The sequence below is a fragment of the Bufo gargarizans genome, chromosome 2 (genome assembly GCF_014858855.1).
Source record: "Bufo gargarizans isolate SCDJY-AF-19 chromosome 2, ASM1485885v1, whole genome shotgun sequence".
In the NCBI taxonomy this organism is placed as follows: Eukaryota; Metazoa; Chordata; class Amphibia; order Anura; family Bufonidae; genus Bufo; species Bufo gargarizans.
Window position 1 is genome coordinate 344,644,056 of NC_058081.1, and position 24,314 is coordinate 344,668,369.

The 24,314-nt window shown below is 42.1% G+C and overlaps 1 protein-coding gene across 1 annotated transcript in view; it reads right to left on the reverse strand.

The window, feature by feature from the left end:
* LOC122925999 (sodium-coupled monocarboxylate transporter 1-like) overlaps positions 1-23,629 on the reverse strand; it is a 54,012-nt gene extending 30,383 nt beyond the window's left edge. Inside the window, exons 1-6 of the mRNA XM_044277394.1 lie at positions 23,246-23,629; positions 19,372-19,437; positions 17,707-17,758; positions 11,328-11,395; positions 9,934-10,088; positions 3,904-4,044 (exon numbers count right to left, since the gene is read on the reverse strand). Of these exons, the coding sequence (XP_044133329.1) occupies positions 3,904-4,044; positions 9,934-10,088; positions 11,328-11,395; positions 17,707-17,758; positions 19,372-19,437; positions 23,246-23,593 (830 nt within the window). The 5' untranslated portion in view covers positions 23,594-23,629. The remainder of the gene's footprint in view (positions 1-3,903; positions 4,045-9,933; positions 10,089-11,327; positions 11,396-17,706; positions 17,759-19,371; positions 19,438-23,245) is intronic.
* Positions 23,630-24,314: the final 685 nt, after the last annotated feature.

The window sequence follows — 24,314 nt, forward strand, 5'->3', positions numbered from 1 at the left end:
ATCGCAAATATCGCCACTTTGAGAATTCCCGAATATTTAGAATATAGTGCTATATATTCGTATTCGCGAATAGTGTTGATCATGAATATTCTAATTGTGAATTTATCGTGAATTTATAGCAAATATCAGCACTTAGCAACATCCCTAGCAACCAGTAGGAAAGTTGCCAACCCCTTAGTGTTGATCGCGAATATTCTAATCATGAATTTTAATGCGAATGTATTACATTGCCGATTTTCGCAATCAAGTAAATAATGACTGGAGATCACGAATTCTCGAATTTGCTAAATTATGGTGAATATTGAGCCCAAAATTTGCTAAATATCTCGAATTATAATATTGCCTATGCCGCTCATCACTAGTCTTTAATAATAATGTGGTGCCTACGGAAAGCTAGAGAGAAATGTAGGCTACTACTACCACCAGTACTACTGGCCGAATGGCTGGTGCTGCTACTGCTGCTACTACCCATATTCTGACTTTTAGATGACGAGGCCTGGATCTTTTGTTTTGCAGTCATCTGTTTTCCAGACATGAGGCTTATAAATGGAAAGTCTACAGATTATTAAATGGTATTATTTTTTTCTGTATTTTAAAGAAAGTTAAATGTCCATCCCCTTCTACAAATACACTGCACACTGGTATAGAGAATTTACTTTTGTAATAATGCAAATTTTGCTGTAAAGGTGTGAACTACGGAGTCTGTTGCAGTAATGTGTTCAATAACAGGGGTATAACAATGAAAGGTTTGCCGTAAAATGTCTTTGAGCTATGCGTTCATTAACACAGGTATAACAATGCAATATTTGCGCTGAAATACGGTAACTTTAAACTACATGTTCTGATGCAGTAATCCGTTCACTAACATGACTATATTGCTCCAATATCAATCTGACCCTCTCGACACAGAACACGCCAACCCTGGCACACACCTGAAAAACGTTTTCTACAACACTGCTCCAGGTGTGCAGAACGCTTATGGAGAAAATCGTGAATATCAGCAGACTTCCTCCATTATAAATTTATGCTCAAAACATATAATTTGGCTATCAACATTGCCAAACAAAAGTACTTCACCTCTCTCATCTCCCGACTTTCAAATAACCCAAAACGACTCTGACGCTTTTCATTCCCTTCTAAGCCTTAAAGTTCCAGAACCTGTCACTGACCTCTGCGCTGATGGCATGGCCACTTACTTCAGAGACAAGATTGGCAGTATCTGGCAGGAAATAATCTCCCAGTCCCCAAAAAAATTCAATTCTCCTCCCTCCCATTCCTCCACATGCTCTCTCTCTTCTTTTGACCCTATATCAAAGGAAAAAGTCTCCAGGCTTCTCCCTTCTTCTCGACTTACAACCTATAGCAGTAATCCTATTCCATCACACCTCCTCCAGTCCCTCTCCCTGGCTGTCATCACTCACCTGTCACCTGACCCGACCTGTGCTGCTAACTCCAGACCTGTTTCTAACCTCTCCTTCATCTCTAAACTTCTTGCACGTCTTGTCTACTCTCGCTTAATAAGCTATCTCTTTGCAAACTCTCTTCTTGACCCCTTACAATCTGCCTTTCGCTCTCTTCACTCTACAGAAACTGCCCTTACTAAAGTGTCTAACAGCAAAAAGAAATGATGACTATTCGCTACTGATTCTGCTGGATCTCTCTGCAGCATTTGATACTGTAGACCATAAACTCCTCCTCGCCATGCTCCACTCAATTGGCCTTAAGGACACTGCTCTCTCTTGGTTCTCTTCCTATCTCTCTGGCCGCTCTTTTAGTGTATCATTCGCTGGCTCTTCTTTTCCTCTTCCTCTTGATGTCGGCGTTCCTCAGGGCTCAGTACTAGGTTCTCTACTCTTCTCCCTATATACAACCCCCATCGGACAGACTATCAGTAGATTTGGCTTTCAATACCATCTCTATGCTGATGACACCCAACTATACACTTCACCCCCTGACATCACGCTTGCTTTACTCCCAAACACCAGTAATTGTCTGGCAGCTGTCTCTAACAACATGTCCTCTCTGTATCTAAAATTGAAAGTCTCAAAAACTGAACTTTTTGTCTTTCCCCATCTACTAACTCACCTTAACTTGATATTTCAATTTCGGTCTGCAGCACTATCATAACTCCTGTGCAACATCCCCGCTGTCTTGGGGTCATATTTGACTCTGATCTTTCCTTTGTTCCCCATATTCAATCACTCACACGCTCTTGTCGTCTGCACCTCAAGAATATAACCAGAATCCGCCCTTTTCTTAAGGTGGAAACGGCAAAAACTCTTGTTGTTGCCTTGATTAATACTCGTCTTGACTACCGCAATGCATTACTAATAAGTAGGGGTGCAGTTAAAGGGGGTGCAGAGGTAGCAGTCGCTACCGGGCCCAGGAGCCTGAGGGGGCCCCAAAGACCCAGTATTATAGAAAGTGCATGCTGGTCAAGTTACACCTCTGGCTGGAGGGAAGGGGTTAGGTCAAGAATTTGACATGGGGGGGGGTGCCGTTTCAATTTTTGCTTTAGGCAGCATGAAGGCTATGTGCTTCCCTGTCCCTGGCCACAAAGCACTGAGAGAAGGAGGCCCCAGCTGAACTCTTGCATCAGGGCCCATGAGCCTTTAGCTACGCTAATAATAGGTCAATTCACAACTTCTCCACCTTCAAACGTGCTTTAAAAACACATATTTTCAGGCAGGCTTATCAAGCTACTTAAAATTACTTTTCCCAGACTAAACCTTTTCCCAACCAACTCCTATGGCCTAAACTCGATCCTCTAGTAGTCCCAAACCTGAAGCAGATCAGCCGGCACCACTCGTGTCAGTTCAATAATGGCTCAAATCCTACTTATCACAATCAACTACGTTATGTGTCACCCCCCAATTCCTCATAGATTTTAAGCTCTTGCGAGCAGGGCCCTGACTGACTCCTAGTGTTTCAGTTGTATATTAGCCAGTTACTTTTGTTTCGTACATGAATCCTATGAATTTGTAAAGTGCTGCGGAATATGGTGGCGCTATATAATTTTTTAAATTATTATTATAATAAAAATGTAATGTTTGCCGTAAAATATGTTTGAACTATATGTTCAATAACATATAGAAATGTTTTGATTGCAGTAATGCTTTTGCTGCAACTACCCATTATCTTGCAGTAATATGCAATGCATTTAATAACACAGGAAAAATAATGGCGTTATTGCCGTAAAATGTTTTTGCTATAACTGAACGTTTCTTGTAATAATATGCAATGCATTTAATAACACGGCTATAATAATGGCTTAATTGCTGTGCAATGTTTTTTTCTATAAGTAAAAGTTATCTTGCAATACCGTGCAACAACTGTATTAAATACACAACTGGGTGACTAGTCCCTCACTCCTTCAAGTAAAGCTTTCCCTGATCAAATTCCCTAATATCTACCCAATTATATGTCCCTATTCTTTCCCTATAGTGTCCTTAGTACAGCTAGATTACTGGCTTGTGTCTGCAATTGCTTTTTGTCAGACACTGCCACAAGACACCCTTCCGGGTCAGAAGCTGAACACAGAATTTGTTCTGTGATGTTCTCAGCAAATGACCTTCATGAATTCTGGCCCAGAGTGGCTGATTAGGCTGTCTGTCAGCCTCTGAGCCAATCAGGGCAAGCCCTCCCTCCCCCCCACTTCATCCCAGTGTCACATGATCCTCCAACTTCTTTCTCCCTCATGGTATCCCCCTCCAATATTGACAGTAAAATGGCACTGAAAATAAGAAAAACTTCAGATTTGTTTGGCGGACAGTTTTTGTGACATTCGTAGCTAATCCAATTTGTTTAGAATCTATTTGTTCATCTCTAAATAGTCCCCTTATGTGCATGTGCATAATCTGGGAACTAAAGTCCACCTGGAAACTAAAGATAAAAATAACTCACAATTTTGCTTGAAATTTGCTCTTACAAGCAATGTATCTTTGCACTTGAGTCTGATTAACCCCATAAACTCCAGTCCACAAAAAAGTTCCACCAATTACAATTGTCCAAAATGTGTGCCTCCGAAGTGGATGTGGATCAAAGCTGTGAAAAACAGAAAAGAACACATAAAGGATTGAGTAATATTAAAGTGAGTTGCAAAATCTTATACATTCTCTTCCTTAGCAGCCTCAGAAGTAAGTTTAAAGTCTGCTTCAGTTCTACTGCTTTCTGCTGGTATCTGAGATGTCCATTGATGCTGATATTAAAGGGAACCTGTCACGTTGAAAATGATGTCTGAGCTGCAAGCTGCGTGTTATGGAGCAGATTGATATATCGTTTTTGAGAAAAGATTCAGTTAAACTTGTAATTTATACATCTAAATTCCAGCTTATTCTGGGCTTTGAAGTCAAGGAGACGATCGTCTCAGTAACTGACATCTATCTCTGTATACACAGTCATTGAGGGAAGACTAGCAATCAATGATAGGACCGGCGCCTTCACTTCAGAGCCCAGAATAAGCAGGAATTGACATGTATAAATGACAAGTTTTCGTGAACCATTTCCTCCAAAACTATAGCTCCTCCTGCTCATGCTTATGGCCAAAGCTTTGCATTTTCATGGTGACAAGTTTCTTTTAATAAGTATGTTCTGGCCACAGGAGCTGAAGTATGCTTATTGTCTTCTGAACATGTGATCTGCTCTACCAGATGCACAATTCTAGAAATTACTATAGTGAAAGATACAGGGGAATGCATTCAATTTCTATACCAGAAAAAGTATAAAAGTTTTGGTGAAACTGCCATTTTGCACCAAAATTTTTGACTTTTTGACATTTTCCACAACCCTAGCCACTTGATACAAAAAGTGGGTGGTGCATGGGCAGAAGGGAGTGCCGCACACATTTGCATGACACACATTTACATTACTTTTATATGACAAATAAAACACACCAAAATACCATGATGGGAATATATTAAACCCTGTACTAAAGATTGCTGGCTTCAAAAAGTCACAAAAAATATAGGGGGTTATTTATCAAACTGGTGTAAAGTAGAACTGGCTTAGTTCCCCATAGCAACCAATCAGATTCTACCTTTCATTTTGGACAGCTCCTTTGGAAAATTAAAAAAGAGGAATCTGATTAGTTGCTATTGACAACTAAGCCATCTCTACTTTACACTAGTTTGATAAATGACCCCCATACAGTTTTGTGACATCTTGGGCTTAATTGCAGCAAAGTTTTAGACATTTCCCATTTTTACACTCAGTTTTGGAAAGTTGTTAGGAAAGTGGGCATGGCTACCTGCGGTACTTAGATTTACTCTAGTCTAGATTTATCACTGTGACTTTTTAGCTTTTTCCAACTCTCTTAAAACTCTCCCCAAAAACATGGGCAGAGCATGGGTTGGAGGAGATGGTTTGCAGGTTGGACCTCTGCAGTGAAATTCTAACAACCTAACAACATGTGTGCACATTACACCAGAAATCTACTCCAGCTTCTAAGGCCACCTGCACACGTTGCAGAATACTTGCAGTTTTTCCAAGTGGATTCCCGTATGGAAAAACCGCAGCATAGTACATTTCCAGCAAAGTGTATGAGATTACACAAATATCATGTGCATTTTTTTTATTATTTTTAATGGAAATTGACCTGCTGTACGGATTTTCAAATTTCCTGATTTTCCAATAAAGGGTGAGATCTGCTGCAAAACCAAATATCCGGACCAAAATCCACAATTAGAAATTATGGATTTTGGGGCAGATATATTGCAGAAACGCACATAAATCCATACGGAAATTTGTGCTGATCTCATGTGCATTCGCCAGCACTTGTGTGCAGGCTTCCTAAAGATGCAACACATTTATTAACAGGTGTGCGCTGCTTAATAAATTGATCAGATCGTGCTCCAGCATGTTTTTTTTTCTTCTAAAACTGGAATGGGAAATGTCAGTTTTTAATAAATGACCCCTACTTACTCTAGTAGGGGGACAATGTAAAAAACTGTAATGGCATTTCTAGATAAAACTGTTAAAGATGCAGTAAATTTAACAAACAGAATGCCCTGTTCAACAAAACTGAGATAAATTCCCCTCTATGTGTGGCAGCACTTTACCTATGTGAAAAATTCAATGGATGGGCACGCGCATGTGTTATGGGGGGTCAGTGTCCATGAATGGTCCTTTTTTGGTTTGTTTTTTGTCCTCCGTGTCTCATACATATTCCACTGCTAAGCTGAAAAGGGGATTTCCAGAGCATCTCTTACCAATAGCCAGTGAAAACCACTGACATAACATGGATTCCATCCGTGTTCTGTCAGTGGTTTTCATGGACACATAGGGGCACATTCATCAAGCTCGTCTGTTTTTAGGCTTTTAGTTAGACAGGCACATTTGTTTTGTCTGTCAGTCTTTTGCCGACTATTTATCAAGCACTTCATGAATTAGACTAGATGTATTGTTATTAGTCTGACCTTCAGTGGTTCTTTATCTTTACGACAGGTTCATATTCACTAAAGCCTGTATTAGACAGACAGATCAGCAAGCCATTGTCGGGAGGGAAGCGTTCCCTCCCGGCAAGCTCCTGCTAGCTAGCGGAGGAGACTTGCTATTACATGGGGAGGAACGATCGCTATGCCAAAGCTCGTCCCCATACTGTCTAGTGGTTTGCTGGAGGCAGATCGCTATTAGATAGCATGATCTGCCACCAGCAGGCACTGATTTTTAAGCATGCTTAAAATTCAGAATTGCAATCGGTGGCAGTATTACACTGCAAGATGATCATTACGAGCTTTCATGCGAACGCTCGTTAGCTTATTATTGGCCAAAATATTGGCCAGTGTAATACAGCCTAAGGCCCCATGCACACGGCCGTGTTTCACATAGCAACCAGTGACGCCGTGCACTCCTGCTCTCAGGAGGGATCCAGGCCGCGGTTCCACGGCCCGCACACGGCTGTGAAACACGGCCGTGTGCATGGGGCCTTAGGCTGAGTTCAGACCTGAACGTTTTACAGCACGTTCCTACGCGCTGTAAAACGCTCAACAGGCAAGAACCAATGATTCCCTATGGGAATGGTTCTCACCTGAGCGTTTTACAGCGCGTACGATCGCGCTGTAAAGCGCCCGACGCCCCAAGAAGTACAGGAGCTTCTTTGGGGCGTCTTGTCGCGCGTTCCCGTACATAGACTTCAGCGGGAACGCGCGACAATGGGCGTTCGCTTGTCTCTGTATGCGCGATTGCAAACGCCCGTACAATCGCGCATACAGAGCGTACGTTCAGTACGCTCAGGTCTGAACCCAGCCTTAAAGGGAACCTGTCACCAGTTTTAAGGTGTCCTAACTAAGGGCAACATAAATAAGTGACTGATTCGCTTATTAAAATGCTGGGTCACTTTCTTTAATTGACCCAGTCAATCTGCCAAGATCTTTTATTGAAAACCTCCAGCTGATAATGATGAGTCATGAATATTCATGAGCTCCTGACTCTCCCCGCCCACCTGCTGCTGAATGACAGTTTGTTTCCATAGGAATCAGCAGCAGGTGGGCAGGGGAGTGGCTATAGCTCTGAATTAAATATACACTCAATGACATCACGCTGGACTCGATGACATCACGCTGGACTCCAATCAGCTCATAAGCATGCGGCATCTTTGTGTGTATATTATGAGGTAACCATCTGTCACACCAGTAAGTGAGTACATCTAAGGCACTTTTTAGTAGTTCATGATTGTATATAATTAGTTAGATTATAATCAAATATCCACATGACAGGTTCCCTTTAAGGCTGGTAAATTAGTATGTGCATGAAAATGTGGCACAAGTGAGCTGAAATTAGGCACACTATGGTGCAACACACCACTCAAAACAGATGCAGTATGTGGTAGTAGAAAAATAAAGAAACCCTGGAGTGAAGTAGAAATTAGACTGTTTTTACGATGAAATCAGGCGCAAAATAAGGCGCACCTACATAAATAGGTCAGAAAAAAGACACAAAAGTGAATTACTCTAAAAAATCTAATGCATCCAAAACAGGCGCATTTTCAATAGTAAATGAAACAAACAAAAAAACAGCCTAAAACAGCATTGTTACGCATAAAAACAGGCACAAACACTATAGTAAATGTGCCCCATATAATTTAATGGGTGTATTTTGTCCAGGGACCAATGTAGAGCTTGCTTCTGTAGGATATGTGGATAAATGTGTTTTTTTGCTAGCATTTTTTGCTGTTTTTTTGGTAAAAAAAACATGAGCTTGAAATGTTGCAAGGAAGTTTATGAAAAATATTAAATACAGTGCCATTTTTTCACATTTGAGGTGCTTTATTAGGTCAGTAGTGTTCATTTGAAATTGCAGCATGCTGTAGGTCTCTTAGACGTTTTTCCTTTATTGTCTGGTGTTAAAAAAAAATGCATGTGCAATATGTGGTGGTGCTTTTTAATGGCATTTTGCATGGTGGTTTTTGCATGCCAGAAACTAGTAGAAAGTCATGATAAATCAGGCCCAAAGTGTATTAGAAAATGTGTCGCATGGCATGTGTGCCGTAATTTTGGCTTAATTTGAGCCAGAATTCTGGTATATTTTCATTAGCAACTACAAAAACAACTACAACAAGAAAATCTGTAAACCCACCAAAGTAGAAAATATCTCAGTTTTTTTGAATAAAGACTTAGGGTGGGTTCACACTAACATTAGGGATTCCGTTATGGCTTTCCTTTATAACATGGTTATAACGGAAAATAACGGAATGCTCAGACAGAATGCAAAACGGAAGCCTTTAAAAAGGCATTACATTTGCTTTCCGTCCTTATAAAAGTCTATGGGAAAGCATAACGGATCCGTCTGGGTCCCGTTATGCAAGCCAGAAAACAAAGTCCTGTCGACTCAGAGCGTTATTATAACAGAGCACCCGTCCTGAACTTCTAGCACTGCAGGGTCACATAGCGTTATATTGATTTATGATGCTATGTAACCCTTAGGGCTCTTTCACACGAGCGGAAGCCGTGCGGGCAATCCGCTGCGTGTAAGAGAACCAAGCCCCGTTCCAGCAGAGACACAGAGCAGTAACATGACTGATAATGCTCTGTGCCTCTCTGATCTTTTTACTACAAAATCACAGTGAGATAAAGTTATCACCGTGATTTTGTAGTAAAACGATCACAGAGAGGCACGGAGTCCGGAACGGAGCTTGGTTCTCTTTCACGCAGCGGATTACCCCCACGGCATCCGCTCGTGTGAAAGAGCCCTTACAGTTCTGGAATGTGTTTGATAACAGTGACAGCATTATGTCAGTGTTATCTAATACAGGGAATGCTCAACGTGCGGCCCTCCAGTTGTTGCAAAACTACAACTCCCAGCATGCTGTAGTAGCTGTAGGCTGACCAGGCATGCTGGGAGTTGTAGTTTTGCAACAGCTGGAGGACCGCAGGTTGGGCATCCCTGATCTAATGCATTCCAGACGTATAAGGGCTCTTTCACACAAGCGGATGCCGTGCGTGGAATCCAGTGCATGAATGACAGCCAAGCCCCGTTCCGGACAGCAGAGACACGGAGCAGTAACATGATTGATAATGCTCTTTGCCTCTCTGTGATCTTTGTACTACAAAATCACGGTGACAACTTTATCTCACTGTAATTTTGTAGTAAAAAGATCAGAGAGAGGCACAGAGCATTATCAGTCATGTTACTGCTTCATGTCTCTGCTGTCCGGTGCGGGGTTTGGCACTCTTTTATGCAGCGGATTACTCGTACGGCATCCGCTCATGTGAAAGAGCCCTAAGGGTTACATAGCATCATAAATCAATATAATGCTATGTGACCCTGCAGTGCTAGGAGATCAGGACGGGTGCTCTATTACACTCCGGACATGGAGCGTGAGTATACAACTCGTTCGTGTGAAAGCAGCCTTAAGGTATGTTATAACTGGTATTACCCAACCTGTAGTATCTTTAGTCTATACTGGACTTACATCTATTATAAAGAAGCATTACTTACTCCCAGAAGTTCAGCCTCCCACCGTAGTAGGAATCATTGATGATTGTCTGGATTCCACCTTGCACTACTACACCTCTGATGATGACAGCTATAAAACCGGCCAACATAATGATGATCTGGAAGGCATCTGTCCAGATTACAGCCTTTAGACCACCCTAGACAGAATAAAATTATATAGTTAGGCTTTTACTATTACTTCACTCCAACAGCTCTCTTTTCTTACTAATAAAGGGATCCTAAGGCTGGGTTCACACGGGCGAGATTTCCGCGCGGGTGCAATGCGTGAGGTGAACGCATTGCACCCGCACTGAATCCGGACCCATTTACTTCTATGGGGCTGTGCACATGAGCGGTGATTTTCACGCATCACTTGTGCGTTGTGTGAAAATCGCAGCATGCTCTACTTTGTGTGTTTTTCACGTAACGCAGGCACCATAGAAATGAATGGGGCTGCGTGAAAATCGCAAGCATCCGCAAGCAAGTGCGGATGCGGTGCAATTTTCACACACGGTTGCTAGGAGACGATCGCACCACATCCGCACTTGCTTGCGATATTCACGCAGCTGGGGCCTCCGTTGCCTATAAAACGCAAAATCTGCCCTCTATTACACGGGCGTCACATTTTGGCTCTGGATGCGTCCCGGGTGCATTGCGGCAAACCCGCCTGAGTAGGTACGCAATTGCAGACCTTACCTCACGCATTCCACCCGCGCAGAAATCTCGCCCGTCTGAAAGAGACCTAAGACTGATATTCTGGCTTATATTCAAAAGCCCTAATAAATAATTTCAGCATAAAAAGTGCTTAGGGATGTCTAAAAATGTGGTCATTTTCTCCCCAGAAACAGTGCCACTCTTGTCCATGCTCATGTTTAGTATGTTCACACGGCAAAATCAGCAGCTCATTTTGTCTCGTAAAATGCCGGTTTTATGTGGCCTATGCTGCTAATATGCTGTCTATGAGAAATGTGCCGCAGCGTTCACATGGTTGCATATTTTTTATTTGAAATAAACTTCTAGAGGTGACAAGCACTATTTTGAAGGTCATTTAGTCTAAATATACTTCTAATACACTTGTTTGCTCTTTGGTATGTATTTTGAGATCTTTATGCTGCTGACAATGCTGCTATAAACAGGAATACAGCAACAAATCCCTTGGATCTCAGAAGCTGCTTCACCTCAAAATCAGCTCCGTATCAGCTTCAAAATACTGCCATGTGAATATAGCCTAAGCACAATCTCAGAAAATATAAAATGCTAAGCATTGTATATATGTCAGTATTTTATGAGCATTATAAATAAACATAGTAGACTATATAATCTAATAATCTAATTTTTCACTGTTGTGCTTAATACATAAATTTTGATAAAAAAAATAATCAATAATAATGTCATACCAGTGTGCAGTAGAAAGTACACACTAATCCAGTTGCAATCATTGCTCCCCAAAGATTAAATCCTGATACTGAAAAAAAATAAAAATACAAGTTGGTAACCCTGTATGTACCATTATATTTGAATAGAGAGTATAAATATTTAGCTGGCAGTCACCTGGTATTCACAATTTTACCCTTATACTGGGATCTGGACTTCGCTATAAGGGAGCCACCAGGCTGCTACCTCCTAGAGTAGTCCTAGTGTGGTTGACAGCTGACCCACAGGGGTCAAAGAAAACGATGCGGGGCACTAAGGGATTAGGCAAAACTCATAGGCAGTCAGATGAAACATCCGAAGTTGATTCGCATAAAACTTTGTTAGAATACTGTACGGAGCTAGCACTCCGATGAGCTGAAGTTATTACTTTGCGAAGTCTCACGAGACTTCGAGTAATAATTTCAGAAATTAATTTCTACTGTAAAAAACTTTTTACCGAACTTGTGTTTGGTTCTAAGGTACCACAAGGTTTTTAACAGTAGAAATTAATTAATAAGTAATAACTTCGGCTCATCGGAGCCAATACATTCTAATACAGTACGGAGCGCTCGCTCCGTACAGCATTCTAACGAAATTTGATGCAAATCGTCTTCGAAAGTTTCATCCGAAGTTGATTCACTCTTCCATAGCAGTAACAGAATGAGGTGCAGGCAGGCAGAGTTTATGCCACTCCACGAAACAAGTCAGAGGTCAGGACAAGCAGCAAATGGTCTATACAGTAATCAAGCATGTCAGGTCAGGCAGCAGATGGTCAGAGTCAGGAATTGGGAAGAGTTTAGTACGTTGGCACGCTAGAACACCTATTGCTTAGTCACCCTTCTCTAGGGGAAGGTGCCTTTAAAAGGGACCTGTCACCAGTTTTATGGTGTCCTAACTAAGGGTAACATAAATAAGTGACTGATTCTGGGTCACTTTCTTTAATTGACCCAGTCAATCTGCCAACATCTTGTATTGAAAAGCTCCAGCTCATAATGATGAGTCCTGAATATTTATGAGCTTCTGACTCTCCCCGCCTACCTGCTGCTGATTGACAGTTATTTTCCATATGAATCAGCAGAAGGTAGGCAGGGGAGTGGCTATAGCTCTGAATTAAAAAAACGCTGGACTCACTGACATCACGCTGGACTCAAATCAGCTGATTAGCATGCGTCATGTGACATATTTGTGTGTATATTATGAGGTAACCATCTGTCACACTAGTAAGTGAATACATCTAAGGCACTTTTTAGTAGTTAATGATTGTATATAATTAGTTAGATTATAAACAAATATCCACATGACAGGTTCTCTTTAAGTATCCCAGGGTTTCCTGCATACAGGCCAGCAGGGGGAAGCACCAGACAAGCAGAGGCCATAGCCTGCAGCAGAAGACAGGGGCACACAACTTTGGTGCCACAGAAGAACAACAGCAGTAGCAGCGGCAAGATAATTAAAGTGGTGCCTGCCCAGAGGAGTGAGACAGCAAGGGCCACCAACGTAATATAGACATAGCGTTGAACAAGTGCAGATAAGCTTTACTCTAAAGATGTCATATGAGTTAGGCCTCTTTCACACGGGCGTTGCGGGAAAATGTGCAGGTGAGTTGCAGGAATGCGCGATCTTCCCGAGCGAGTGCAAAACATTATAATGCATTTTGGTACCCAAACCTTGGGATCGGTGTTCTGTAGATTGTATTATTTTCCCTTATAACACGGTTATAAGGGAATATAATAGCATTGTGAATACAGAATGCATACTACGATAGCGCTGGAGGGGTTAAAAAAAAACAAAAACATTTTTACTCACCTTAGTTCACTTGATCGCGAAGCCGGCATCTCCTTCTGTCTTGATCTTAGCTGTGTGGAGGAACAGGTCCTGTGGGAACATCACTCCGGTCATCACATGATCCATCACATGATCTTTTACCATGGCGATGGATCATGTGATGACTGGAGTGACGTCACCACAGGTCCTGTTCCTCCACACAGCACAGACAACAGACAGAAGAGATGCCAGGCTTCGCGATCAAGTGGATTAAGGTGAGTTAAATTTTTATTTTATTTTTTAGCCCCTCCAGCCCTATTGTACTAGGCATTCTGTATTCAGAATGCTATTATTTTCCCTTATAACCATGTTATAAGGGAAAATAATAATGATCGGGTCTCCATCCCGATCGTCTCCTAGCAACCGTGTGTGAAAATCGCACCGCATCCGCACTTGCTTGCGGATGCTTGCGATTTTCACACAACCTCATTCATTTCTATGGGGCCTGTCTTACGTGAAAAACGTACAAAATAGAGCATGCTGCGATTTTCACACAACGCATAAGTGATGCGTGAAAATCACCACTCATGTGACCAGCCCCATAGAAATGAATGGGTCGGGATTCAGTGCGGGTGCAATGCGATCAACTCACGCATCGCATCCGCGCGGAATACTCGCCCGTGTGAAAGGGGCCTAATAGTTACATAAAATGCTACAATAATGCTCAATGCTTGGTGGTTAACAACTGGTACTTCAGGGTGGCTCAATATTTGATGGTTAACAGTTTGAGGGCACAATACCTGAATTAAATGTTACCAACACAGATGGCAGCCGGTGCGTGCTGAAGGAGACTAGAAGTGGGCTGATTGCTCAGCTGATCTATTCTGTGTTCTGACTAATGGAGTGCTAAGTCATGACCTATCAAGTTCTGATCCTGGAACCCAGTGCCCTATTTAAACCCCTTCCTGGTCTTATACCAGTACCAGTGATATTCTGTGACTCCCTAGCTGTGCTCCCGTTCTGCCTGTGCATTTGGATTGCTCATAGTATTGACCTTGGCTTGCTTTTGAACACTCTCTGCCTCGTGTTTTTGCCACTGTGTCTCCAGTCTGGTTCTGATCTCGGCTTGTCTATTTTAACTCTGTCTCTTAATTTGGTACTGTATCGTCCTCCTGGTTTGGACTCATTCCTGTACAACTCGGCTTTTGTGTGGTTTCATCTCTGTGTCTCATTGTCCATGTTTTACCTACTGACTGCTGTAATAGATCTGTTGTACTGCCAATCCATGGAGCTACCACTAACCACTCACAGAGCACTGCACAGTTCCTTCTATTGGAACAGCATGGAAAGAGTTATCCACCTAAATTAGAACAGCATGAAATAAAACATATGCCTCCTCTAGCAGTCATCGTAAAAGGCAAAGAAATGCAGTAAAGGTAGCATATTCTAAATATGGTAAATGTAACACAGACAGCACATCAATCTATGCAGTGAGTTCTGCCATACCTTTACACTAAAGCATTAGCAAAAGTCTCATTGGCCCTCATCAAAAAGTGTAACAGAGATTCTCCGCAAGGCTTCAATTTTAGAGCCCACTTATAACGTTCAGCTGTTTTATCTAAGCCATTATAGCTAGTCAGTGGAGCAGTTTGGGACTTGAGCACTTTTCCCTTTAGTGTACAGGACCTTAGTATTTAGCTATAAAGAAGGCAGATACAGGGCCATCTAACATCTATTCAAATTAAACAACATCCAGGTCTAGTGCAGTAAAGATTACTGTTTACATCCCTAGTGATCTAGGGCAGTGAGGAAACTAATGTCTATGCCCGCTAAAGTGTTAGTGTCAGCATCTCTGGTAATCTAGGACAGTCAAAAGGTTAATGCCAATGATGGAGGTCTAGGGAAGTAAAAGGCTTAATATTGGCATATTTCATCACCTTGGACAGTGAGGGGTTGATGTATGGATTGTTGGTAGTCTAACCCATACACTGCCTTAATGTCAGGTTTCTGGTGGTCTAGGGCAAGGAATGGGGGTTTGTCAGTATGCCTGTTGGTATAGAATAGTGAGGGACATTATCCCAGTATCTCTGTGGTCTAATACAGCTCTGGGATTAATTTCAGTGTATCCAGTCGTCTAGGGCAGTGGATGGGTTAATGTTGCATACCTGGGGGTTCTTAGTTACTCACTTCTCCAGGATATTTCTCCTCCCTTTACTGATCATAGAGATGACTGGGAGGGCAGTGGCAAAGCTATATGGGTCACAGCGGTCGCAATTGCGACTGGGCACCAAAGCCAGGGGGGTCCACATGGTCCTATCTTCCATTATTGAAGTGCTCACTAGTATGCAGGAGTCGGGGGATGTGAAGGTCTGCAAGTGCTGTACTCGCCCTCCTCCGTCTTCTTCAGGTCAACACTGCATTGTCCTGACTGCATACAGCGTCAGGCCGTAGGCACGCACTATGACCATGCCTGGAGAAGAACAGCAAGCAAGGACTAAAGGAGAGAACACCTGACCTGCGGAGGGGTGGCAGAGCACGAAAGGTAAGTTTATTTATTTATTTTGGGTCTGATCTGAGGTCTGATATGGGGGTCTGAGAATCTGATATGGGGGTCTGAGGATCTGATCTGAGGTCTTAAGATATGATATGGGGGTCTGAGGATCTAATAATGGGTCTGAGGAACTAATAATGGGTCTGAGTATCTGATATGGGGATGTGAGGATCTCATAGGGGGGTCTGAGAATCGGATATAGGGGTCTGATCTGAGGTCTGATATGGGGGCCAGATCTGAGGTCTGATATGGGGGCCAGATCTGAGGTCTGATATGGGGGCCAGATCTGAGGTCTGATATGGGGGCCAGATCTGAGGTCTGATATGGGGGCCAGATCTGAGGTCTGATATGGGGGCCAGATCTGAGGTCTGATATGGGGGCCAGATCTGAGGTCTGATATGGGGGCCAGATCTGAGGTCTGATATGGGGGCCAGATCTGAGGTCTGATATGGGGGCCAGATCTGAGGTCTGATATGGGGGCCAGATCTGAGATCGGATATGGGGGCCTGATCTGAGATCTGATATGGGGGTCTGATCTGAGGTCTGATATTGGGCTCTGATCTGAGGTCTGATATGGGGGTCTGATTTGTGGTATAATATGTAGGTCTGATGTAAAAGGTAAAGGGGTTCATAAGGGGGTATTTTTGTACTGGCACACATTATAAGATGGTATTTTTTGTACTGGCACACATTATAAATAGAATTATTACTACTGCGGGTCTACAGGGAATATAATTACTAGTAATTAATAGCAATAGGGGAATTATTTTTATTGGGGACCTTGTGTACTCTGGCAGATATTTATTTCAATTGGTGGGACTTTGGGAAGCACTATTACTGTGGGGGGCATTAGCTTAGCACAATTATTTTTGGGGGACATTTTGTTTACACTATTAGTGTCAGGTACACTATTTGCTAGGCACAGATATTTTTAGGGCACTGTGTGCCAATAATTATTGAAGGGGGCACTTTTCCTGTGGTTCTAGTAGTTTCAGATAGATTATCTATTTCTGCCATACAGTGTTGTAGAGCACAGTGTGCACAGTATTGGGGTATACAGAAGGTGGGAGGAGGATGGAAAAGTATTAAAATAAAATGTCTGCTTGTCAAACTGCAGAGACGAGACATGGCTAAAATAAATCATTGCAGTCTGTTAATAATGGAAAAGATGAGGAAAGTGAACGTCTACATCAGAGGAGACATCACTGGATGTAAGAGGTACATATGTGGCGCTGTATTACCCTGTATGTTCTGTAGCTCTGTATGTAATGTTTTCCAAGTATGTCTTTAATAGTAAGGCCTCAGGCATGCACAAATTGCAGTCTCCAATGCAGGGGCAACATCCGTGTGGCGGCCGGGACGGATCGAGACCCATTCAACTTGAATAGGTCCATGATCCATCCGCACCGTAAAAAATAGAACATGTTCAATTTTTTTTTGTGGTGTGGAGGCACGGACAGAAACACCATGGAAGCACTCTGTAGTGCTTCCGTGGAGTACCGATCCGTGCTGCCATTCCGCACTGCACCCCATCTCCCGGATTGAGGACCCATTCAAGTGAATAGGTCCTCATCCGTGATGCGGGATGCACATGGCCGGTACCCGTGTATTGCGGACCCGCCATAGGCGGGCCGCAATACGGCCATGGCTGGGTAATGGCCGTGTGCATGAGGCCTAAGGCTGGAGGAAAGGTTTTAGGTTGAGTATTTGGCATGGGAGGGTGCCGTTTCAATTTTTGCCTCAGGCAGCAGAAAGACTATGTGCACCCCTGCCCCTTGCCACAAAACACTGAGGGAGGGGGTGCTGAAGCTGAACACTTGCATCAGGGCCCATGAGCCTTTAGCTTTGGTGTGTGTGGCGGGGGGGGGGGGGGGGGGCTTGCAAAGACTGTACAACTGAAACTCTAGGGCTGCAGGAACCTCAAAACCTGATATCACGTCAAGGCATCATCTGTTTTGTCACATAATAGAAGACCATCAGGCAGCACCAGTGGAGTTCTTGCAGTAGTGCCAGGATTGTCAATAAGATTTAAGGCATGTTACACTAACCTTGATTCAATGCCAGAGCAGGTGCATATATAACAATGCCTGTATATAATATCTGAAATGAAAAACAATTCTGTTACATCGCTTGTTTACCTTTTCTTGTGATTATTACTGGTAGCTAAACTAAAAATGGTTGGAATGTTAACCCAGTTGCTAAAGTTGAAAATTTCTGTTTAAATTATTTTATTCATAGAAATAAAATTTGAGGGTGTTAGGGGAATTTGTAGCTCTGTATCAGGAAAAAATAGACTTTGACCACTATAAAGATACTGTATAAAAGAACCTTTACATGGGCAGATGATGGGAAAATGAACATTGTGTAAAGATCCTGCTAATGAGCAAAGAGAAGAGAAAATTGATGAACTAAATGTAGGTTTGCTGAATATTTGCCCTCACAACCATATAGCCATTTGCTTGGCCACTTCTGCATTATAGAATATTGCGTGGCGATTGGACTGCATTTTCATGTTGACAGGTTTGCTTTAAGAGTACGACCACACGTTCAGGTTTCATTCACTCCTGATTTTGGGTCCCAAAACTGACTAGAAGTGCACTAGAGAAGAAGGGCAGGCAGAAAATAAAATACAAACCTATAATACTAACAACCTTTATTCTATAGTACTAGCAACCATTACTAATTCAGCTATAGTATAGACTTGTGACATGGCCATATAGGGAACAAACAGCCATGATGTATATCTCTCTGACCATATTATTAGATCAAGTAATACATTCAGGACTCAATGGGAGTCATTTATGTAGCACATAGCACGTGTTGTAGGCATAAGGCTATTTAAAGACTCTTTCACACGAGCGTGATGGATTAGTTCAGGATGTGTTCAAAACACGCACCAACACGCACCATTTTGCAAGCAAATTCAGTCAGTTTTGTCTGCGATTGCGTTCAGTTTTTTCCTGCGTGGGTACAATGCGTTTTGATGTGTTTTTCACGCGCGTGATAAAAAAACTGAAGGTTAGCAACCATCAGTAAAAAAGCATTGCATCCGGACTTGCCTAATAGAGCTAAAAAGGAGCTGTCAGATCTCCTGACATGTCTGTTTTACAAAAAAAAAAATTGTATCCCCATCATATAACAAAAACTTCTGCATCAACTTTTTTCAGAACTCGGGGTAATGTTGTTTCTCAGTTAGGCCCTTTTCACACGAGCGTGACGGATTAGGTCCGGATGCATCGTACCCACACTTGCTTGCGGATGCGATGCGTTTTTTCACTGAAGGCCCATTCACTTCGATGGGGCCAGGGCTGTGTGAAAAACGCAGAATATAGAACATGCTGCGATTTTCACGCAACGCAGAAGTGATGCATGAAAATCAACGCTCATGTACACAGGCAAATTGAAAGAAATGGGTCAGGATTCAGTGCGGGTGCTATGTGTTCACGACACGCATTGCACCTGCACGGAAAAATCGCTCGTGTGAAAGGGGCCTTAGGGTTGGTTCACATATAGGATTTTAATTGCTTTTTTGTACACTTTTGCAGATTTAATGGCATTTTTCTGCATTATTGTGCTTTTAGTGGCTTTTTTGAGGCCTCATACAGACATGTCAGGAGAGATACAGTAACGGCTCCTCTTTGAGAGGAACATGATGACAGATTCTGTTACAGTAAATATGTACTATACATATAAAAATCCAATTTAGCACTAACCATTTCTATGATGAAAATGACTGTTCCAAGTATCCGAACAATTCTGTTAAATCGAAGTTCTAAGTACTATAAGAAAAAGTATGTATCAGTCACTTAGAATGCATATGTTAAAGAGAACATTTCAAGATGGTTATGAAAAGACAAATTCTATAGTGCTAGATTTAAATGAAAGCACTTGTCCAACTTATAAGCAAACCTCCTTCCCCCAGTGGCTGGAACGGCTTAGTTATAATTACAGCTGCTCACCGCTGTGGTTGCAACGGTGAGCAGGTAAACACTGAAGAGAAGGCAGCGCTCGTACAAGAGCTGGAGTCTATTCAACAGCTGATCGTTCATCTGATATTGACAACCTATCCTGAAAATAGGTCATCAATATTTAAACAGACAGCCCCTTTAAATAGCATGGCTGTTGTAGGACGTCTGGAATAGACTGAATAAATATACAAGATGTCCTCTACCTCCCACTGAGGCTACAGCAGTGTTGCTGTCGGGATTATATGTGACTTATGTGACTTATGTATATATTGTACAATTCAACAGTCCATAGCAATCCACATGTGAGTAAAGTGACTATAATGCTGAAGATCAATTCTTTTACTGAATTAGGGAATTTTGTCACAAAATTAAAAGACTTTTTATGACTCTAGCTTTAAAGGGAGTTTGTAAGCAGTTTTGACCACATTCCAGCTCTGCAAGTGGTGGCAACCAGTCCTCCTAACATTCCTGGACAAGTGGCTGACCGCCATTTTAAATCATTACCAGAGAACCCCTTTAACTATAAACACAAAAACGTGTAAGAGATTTTTTATGTGATGATTTAGATGCACATCCTGCAAGTATTCAGGTTAATTACAGAACTCTTTATGAATTTGGCAAAACGGATACTATGAAAATTGGATATGGCCACATGTTCAGGTTTAGTTATGCAGTTTTTTAAGCCAAAATCAGTAGTGGATCATACAAGGAGAGAAAGTATACCACTTCTGTTTTTCTATCCATTCTTGGTTATTGCTTCAAAAACTGCATAAAATAATGTGCACGTGTGGCCGTGCCCTACCCAGGTTCTATTTACTTGAAGCCAAAGCCAGGAGTGGATTCAAAAAGAGAAGACTCATGCCCTCAGTTTGTTTTCTATTCCTGGTGTTAGCTTCATAAGCTGCGTAAAAAAAAACAGAAAGTGGTAACCCAGCCTTATAGAGCCAACATTTTCCACAATTTGCTGCATGCAGATTATGAAAATTTATATCAGTTCCCGATAGGCCCATTGGACTATTAGTGTTTAGAAGGGCAGCAAAGTGCATGCAGAAAAAAACTAATATGGGTCACCTGTTGGGACTACTGGAAAAGTTTGCTTCCATCTCAGGATTCAAAGTCAATACTGATAAATCAGAACTGATGTTTATCGGACACCAGGCTACAAAGTCCTAAAAAAGGTCTTTAGGATTTCCCCTACAGGTAGCTAATCGCTAATACTTGGGAATTAACATAGGAAGTACTCCTGACTCCTTATATTCATTAAACTACCCACCATTAATCAAAAAAAATCCTCGCATATTAAGAGGTGGTTGACCCTACCACTGTCTTTGGGAGGGAGAAGTCAACTCTTAAAAATGATGTGTGTGGCCCAACTCTTGTACCCCCTACAGACGATACCAATCCTACTCAAACACAAGGACATAGATGTATTGGAGAAGGCATTTAGATAATTTATCTGGGGGGGGGGGGGAATCTAGAATTTCCCTGGCTAAACTACAATTACCCAATAATTTTGGGGGGTTAAACTTTCCAGACACAAGAGCATACAGCCTGGCAAGCCTCCTAAGACACAGTCTAGACTGGATATTTAGAACACAATACTACACCAATGCCAAATTGGAGGAGCAATTGGTGGCTCCCTGGTCACTGTCAGCTCTGTTACACACTAAATATGGTGCCCTGCCCCCTGAGACAAAAGGAAGTCTTCTGATAAAAGATACAGTGGCGAGCTGGAAAGCAATCCGCAAGTTGTTCTCACTGCCTTTCACTCTATCTAAACACATGAGCATATGGGGCCACCCAGAATTTCCAGCAGGGAGTGAGGCTAAACACTTCCAGAAGTGGAAAGAGTTAGGGATTGGCAATGTCAGAGATATGTGGGATACACAGAAGGGAAGATATCTCAAATATGGAGAGCTCATAGAGAGATTCCCAATTTTACGTAATAAACACCCTATGGCATTCTCACAAGTCAAAGACTTCCTAACTAAGCGGGTCATAAACCTAACAAGGGAAATGGGGATGACAGACTTTGACCTACTCATGGGTCAGGGACTTAGGAAAAAATCTCTCTCAGAACTGTATGGGGGTTTGAGAGATATGAAGCAGAGACGAGTAGCGGATAACCTCTTATCACAATGGAGAAAAGAATTCCCATCAGTGGACATAAAACAAATCATTCTAAAGGGGTGGGAGACAATTAGGAAAGTGATACCAAACGAGGAATGGAGGGAGACGTATTTTAAGATGATGCAGAAAGCTATTTATGGCTTTCGTTTTGCCTCTCGGGGGCCTTATACAGATAGTCACAAATTGTCCAAAATGGCACAGATCTCTATCATGGTGTGTGGTCCTGTCCAGAGTCAATAAAGTTTTGGAAAGCGGTCACTTTCCAAATTAAACGCCACTTAAAAGTGGAAATCCCATTCAGTCCAGAGCTTCTGATAATCCAGGTGGTCCCCGAGGGACAAAAGGTAACCCCACTTGTGCATCTACTGCTACTAGCAGCCAAAAGATGCCTCTTTAGGGAATGGCTTAACCCTACAACACCCTCAATGAGTGATGTTTTTCTACATACTAAGTCATGTTTCTTACTTGAGATGGCGGAGGCAGAGCAGAACAAGGGGAATGGATCAATGTTTTTTTTGGTAGATGGGGAAACATTCATAAAAGTAGCTCTAAGCAGTGTTGAGGTGGGAGAGACAATGAAACCCTTCATATACTCAGAATGGTACTTAAAAATTAGATTGCTGAACACCTTGGGAGTTTTGCAGATTGACTGAACTAGGAAGTAAACTATGTGGTTAAGACATTAGGGAGGAGGTTTAAATATGTAAAAGACCTAACAGTGAAAAAAAACAAAAAAAACAAATATGAGTAGAAAATACGACGTCTACTCAGATATCATATAAACAGGGCTAAATTATAAGAGAATTATTAGAGAGGGGGTATGTATGAAAATTGATGCAGATGAAAAGTGGAGAAGTTGACTACAACCAGTCAAATTCTGCCTCTTTCCCTTTTATCGGTCTAAGGGCTTATTCACACGACCGTGTGAAGCCCGTGCCCATGCTGTGGACCGCAAATTGCAGTCCGTTAAGCACGGGCACCTGCCGTGTGGCAGCCGCATATGGATCGCGGCCCTATTTACTTGAATGGGTCCGTGATCCCTCTGTTCCACAAAAAGATAGAGCAAGCTCTATCTTTTTGCGGTGCAGAAGCACGGAACGTAACCCCAGAAAGCACTCCGTAGTGCTTCCGAAGTGTTCTGTTTCGTGGTTCCGTTCCGCATCTCCGGATTTGCGGATCCATTCAGATTAATGGATCTGCATCCGTTATCTGGAATGGCCACAGAACGGGACCAGTGTATTGCGGATTGGCAAATGCGGTCCGCAATATGGGCACGGGCTTCACACGGTCGTGTGAATAAGCCCTAATGCTGTGATTAGCAACCTGCAGCTCTCCAGCTATAATAAAACTACACCTCCCAGCATGCAGGTTGTGGGTAACTGGTCTAATGTATCTTGTAGACCACCTTTAGTTGTTCTTGCTTACTAATTTTTCACTAATGTTTGTTTGACATTTACCGTACTATAAAAATGATCCAGGCTAGACATACCTCATATGTGCTGGCTATATTAAGTCTATAAAACACAGGAAGGAAGATTTCTGCAGAAATAATCACTACCAGTGCATACGATATCGCAAAGATGCTGTACATTGCTCCATAGCGATAGACATCAGCTGGAGTTCCAAGGATGGTCACTGCAGACATGAAGCTGGCTGTGAGGGAAAGAGCCACAGGTAATGCTGTCATACTTCTTCCTCCTGTCAGGAATTCTTTTGATGTAGTCTTCCCTCTTCCTGTAAAGGCGTAATAGATCCCAATAGCTCCTGAAATCAACAAAACTGCAGCAAACACAACATAATCCCAAGGTGAGAAACGACCAATGTCCGAGGAAGGCATGGTGTCTTCAGAGACTGCTTACTTCTATGTCTTAAATCTCTGTGACTAAAGTACACTGAAAAAAACAGGTTTATACATTACACTAGAGAGGGTAGGCTACGCAACATCTCTGCAGGTGCCAACATTGACAAATGGCCAGAGGGTAACTAATAAGTTTTACGACATAAAATGGGGTGGAACAAATCAGATGTGATGAGTATGCCTTCAATTAAAATGCATTTGCATTAGTTTAAATCACTAACCTCTTACACAATTCATGTGCAATACAATTACATATATTAATGGTGAGCAACATACTTTCAAGATAACACTAGCTGACCTTTGGAAGTAAAAAGTTTACAAAATGAACTTCAGGGTCCTGGCACACAGGGGTCACTGATTTAAGCTGCTGTCATGCTATGGTGTTGGTGGTGGTGGTCTTCAAAAAGTCACAATAGTGCTTTTTTGGGGTTACTTACACAACATTTTTGTGATATTTTGCATTTTTACACCTCACTTCAGTTTTTAAAACGATGGTAGAAAAGTGTGCGGGGTTAGCTATATTAATTAGTTTTACTCCAGCTTTATGACTGGGATTATTTTTTTTTGCTGCAAAAAAGTCCCAAAGCCACTCCAGTAGAGAGTGGTGAAGAAAACTGGAATAGCATTTCTAGACAAAAGTGTTTGAGTGAATGTTCACTCTTGTTTTGATAATAACAATTGTCTCTTATTTCCTTGTTTG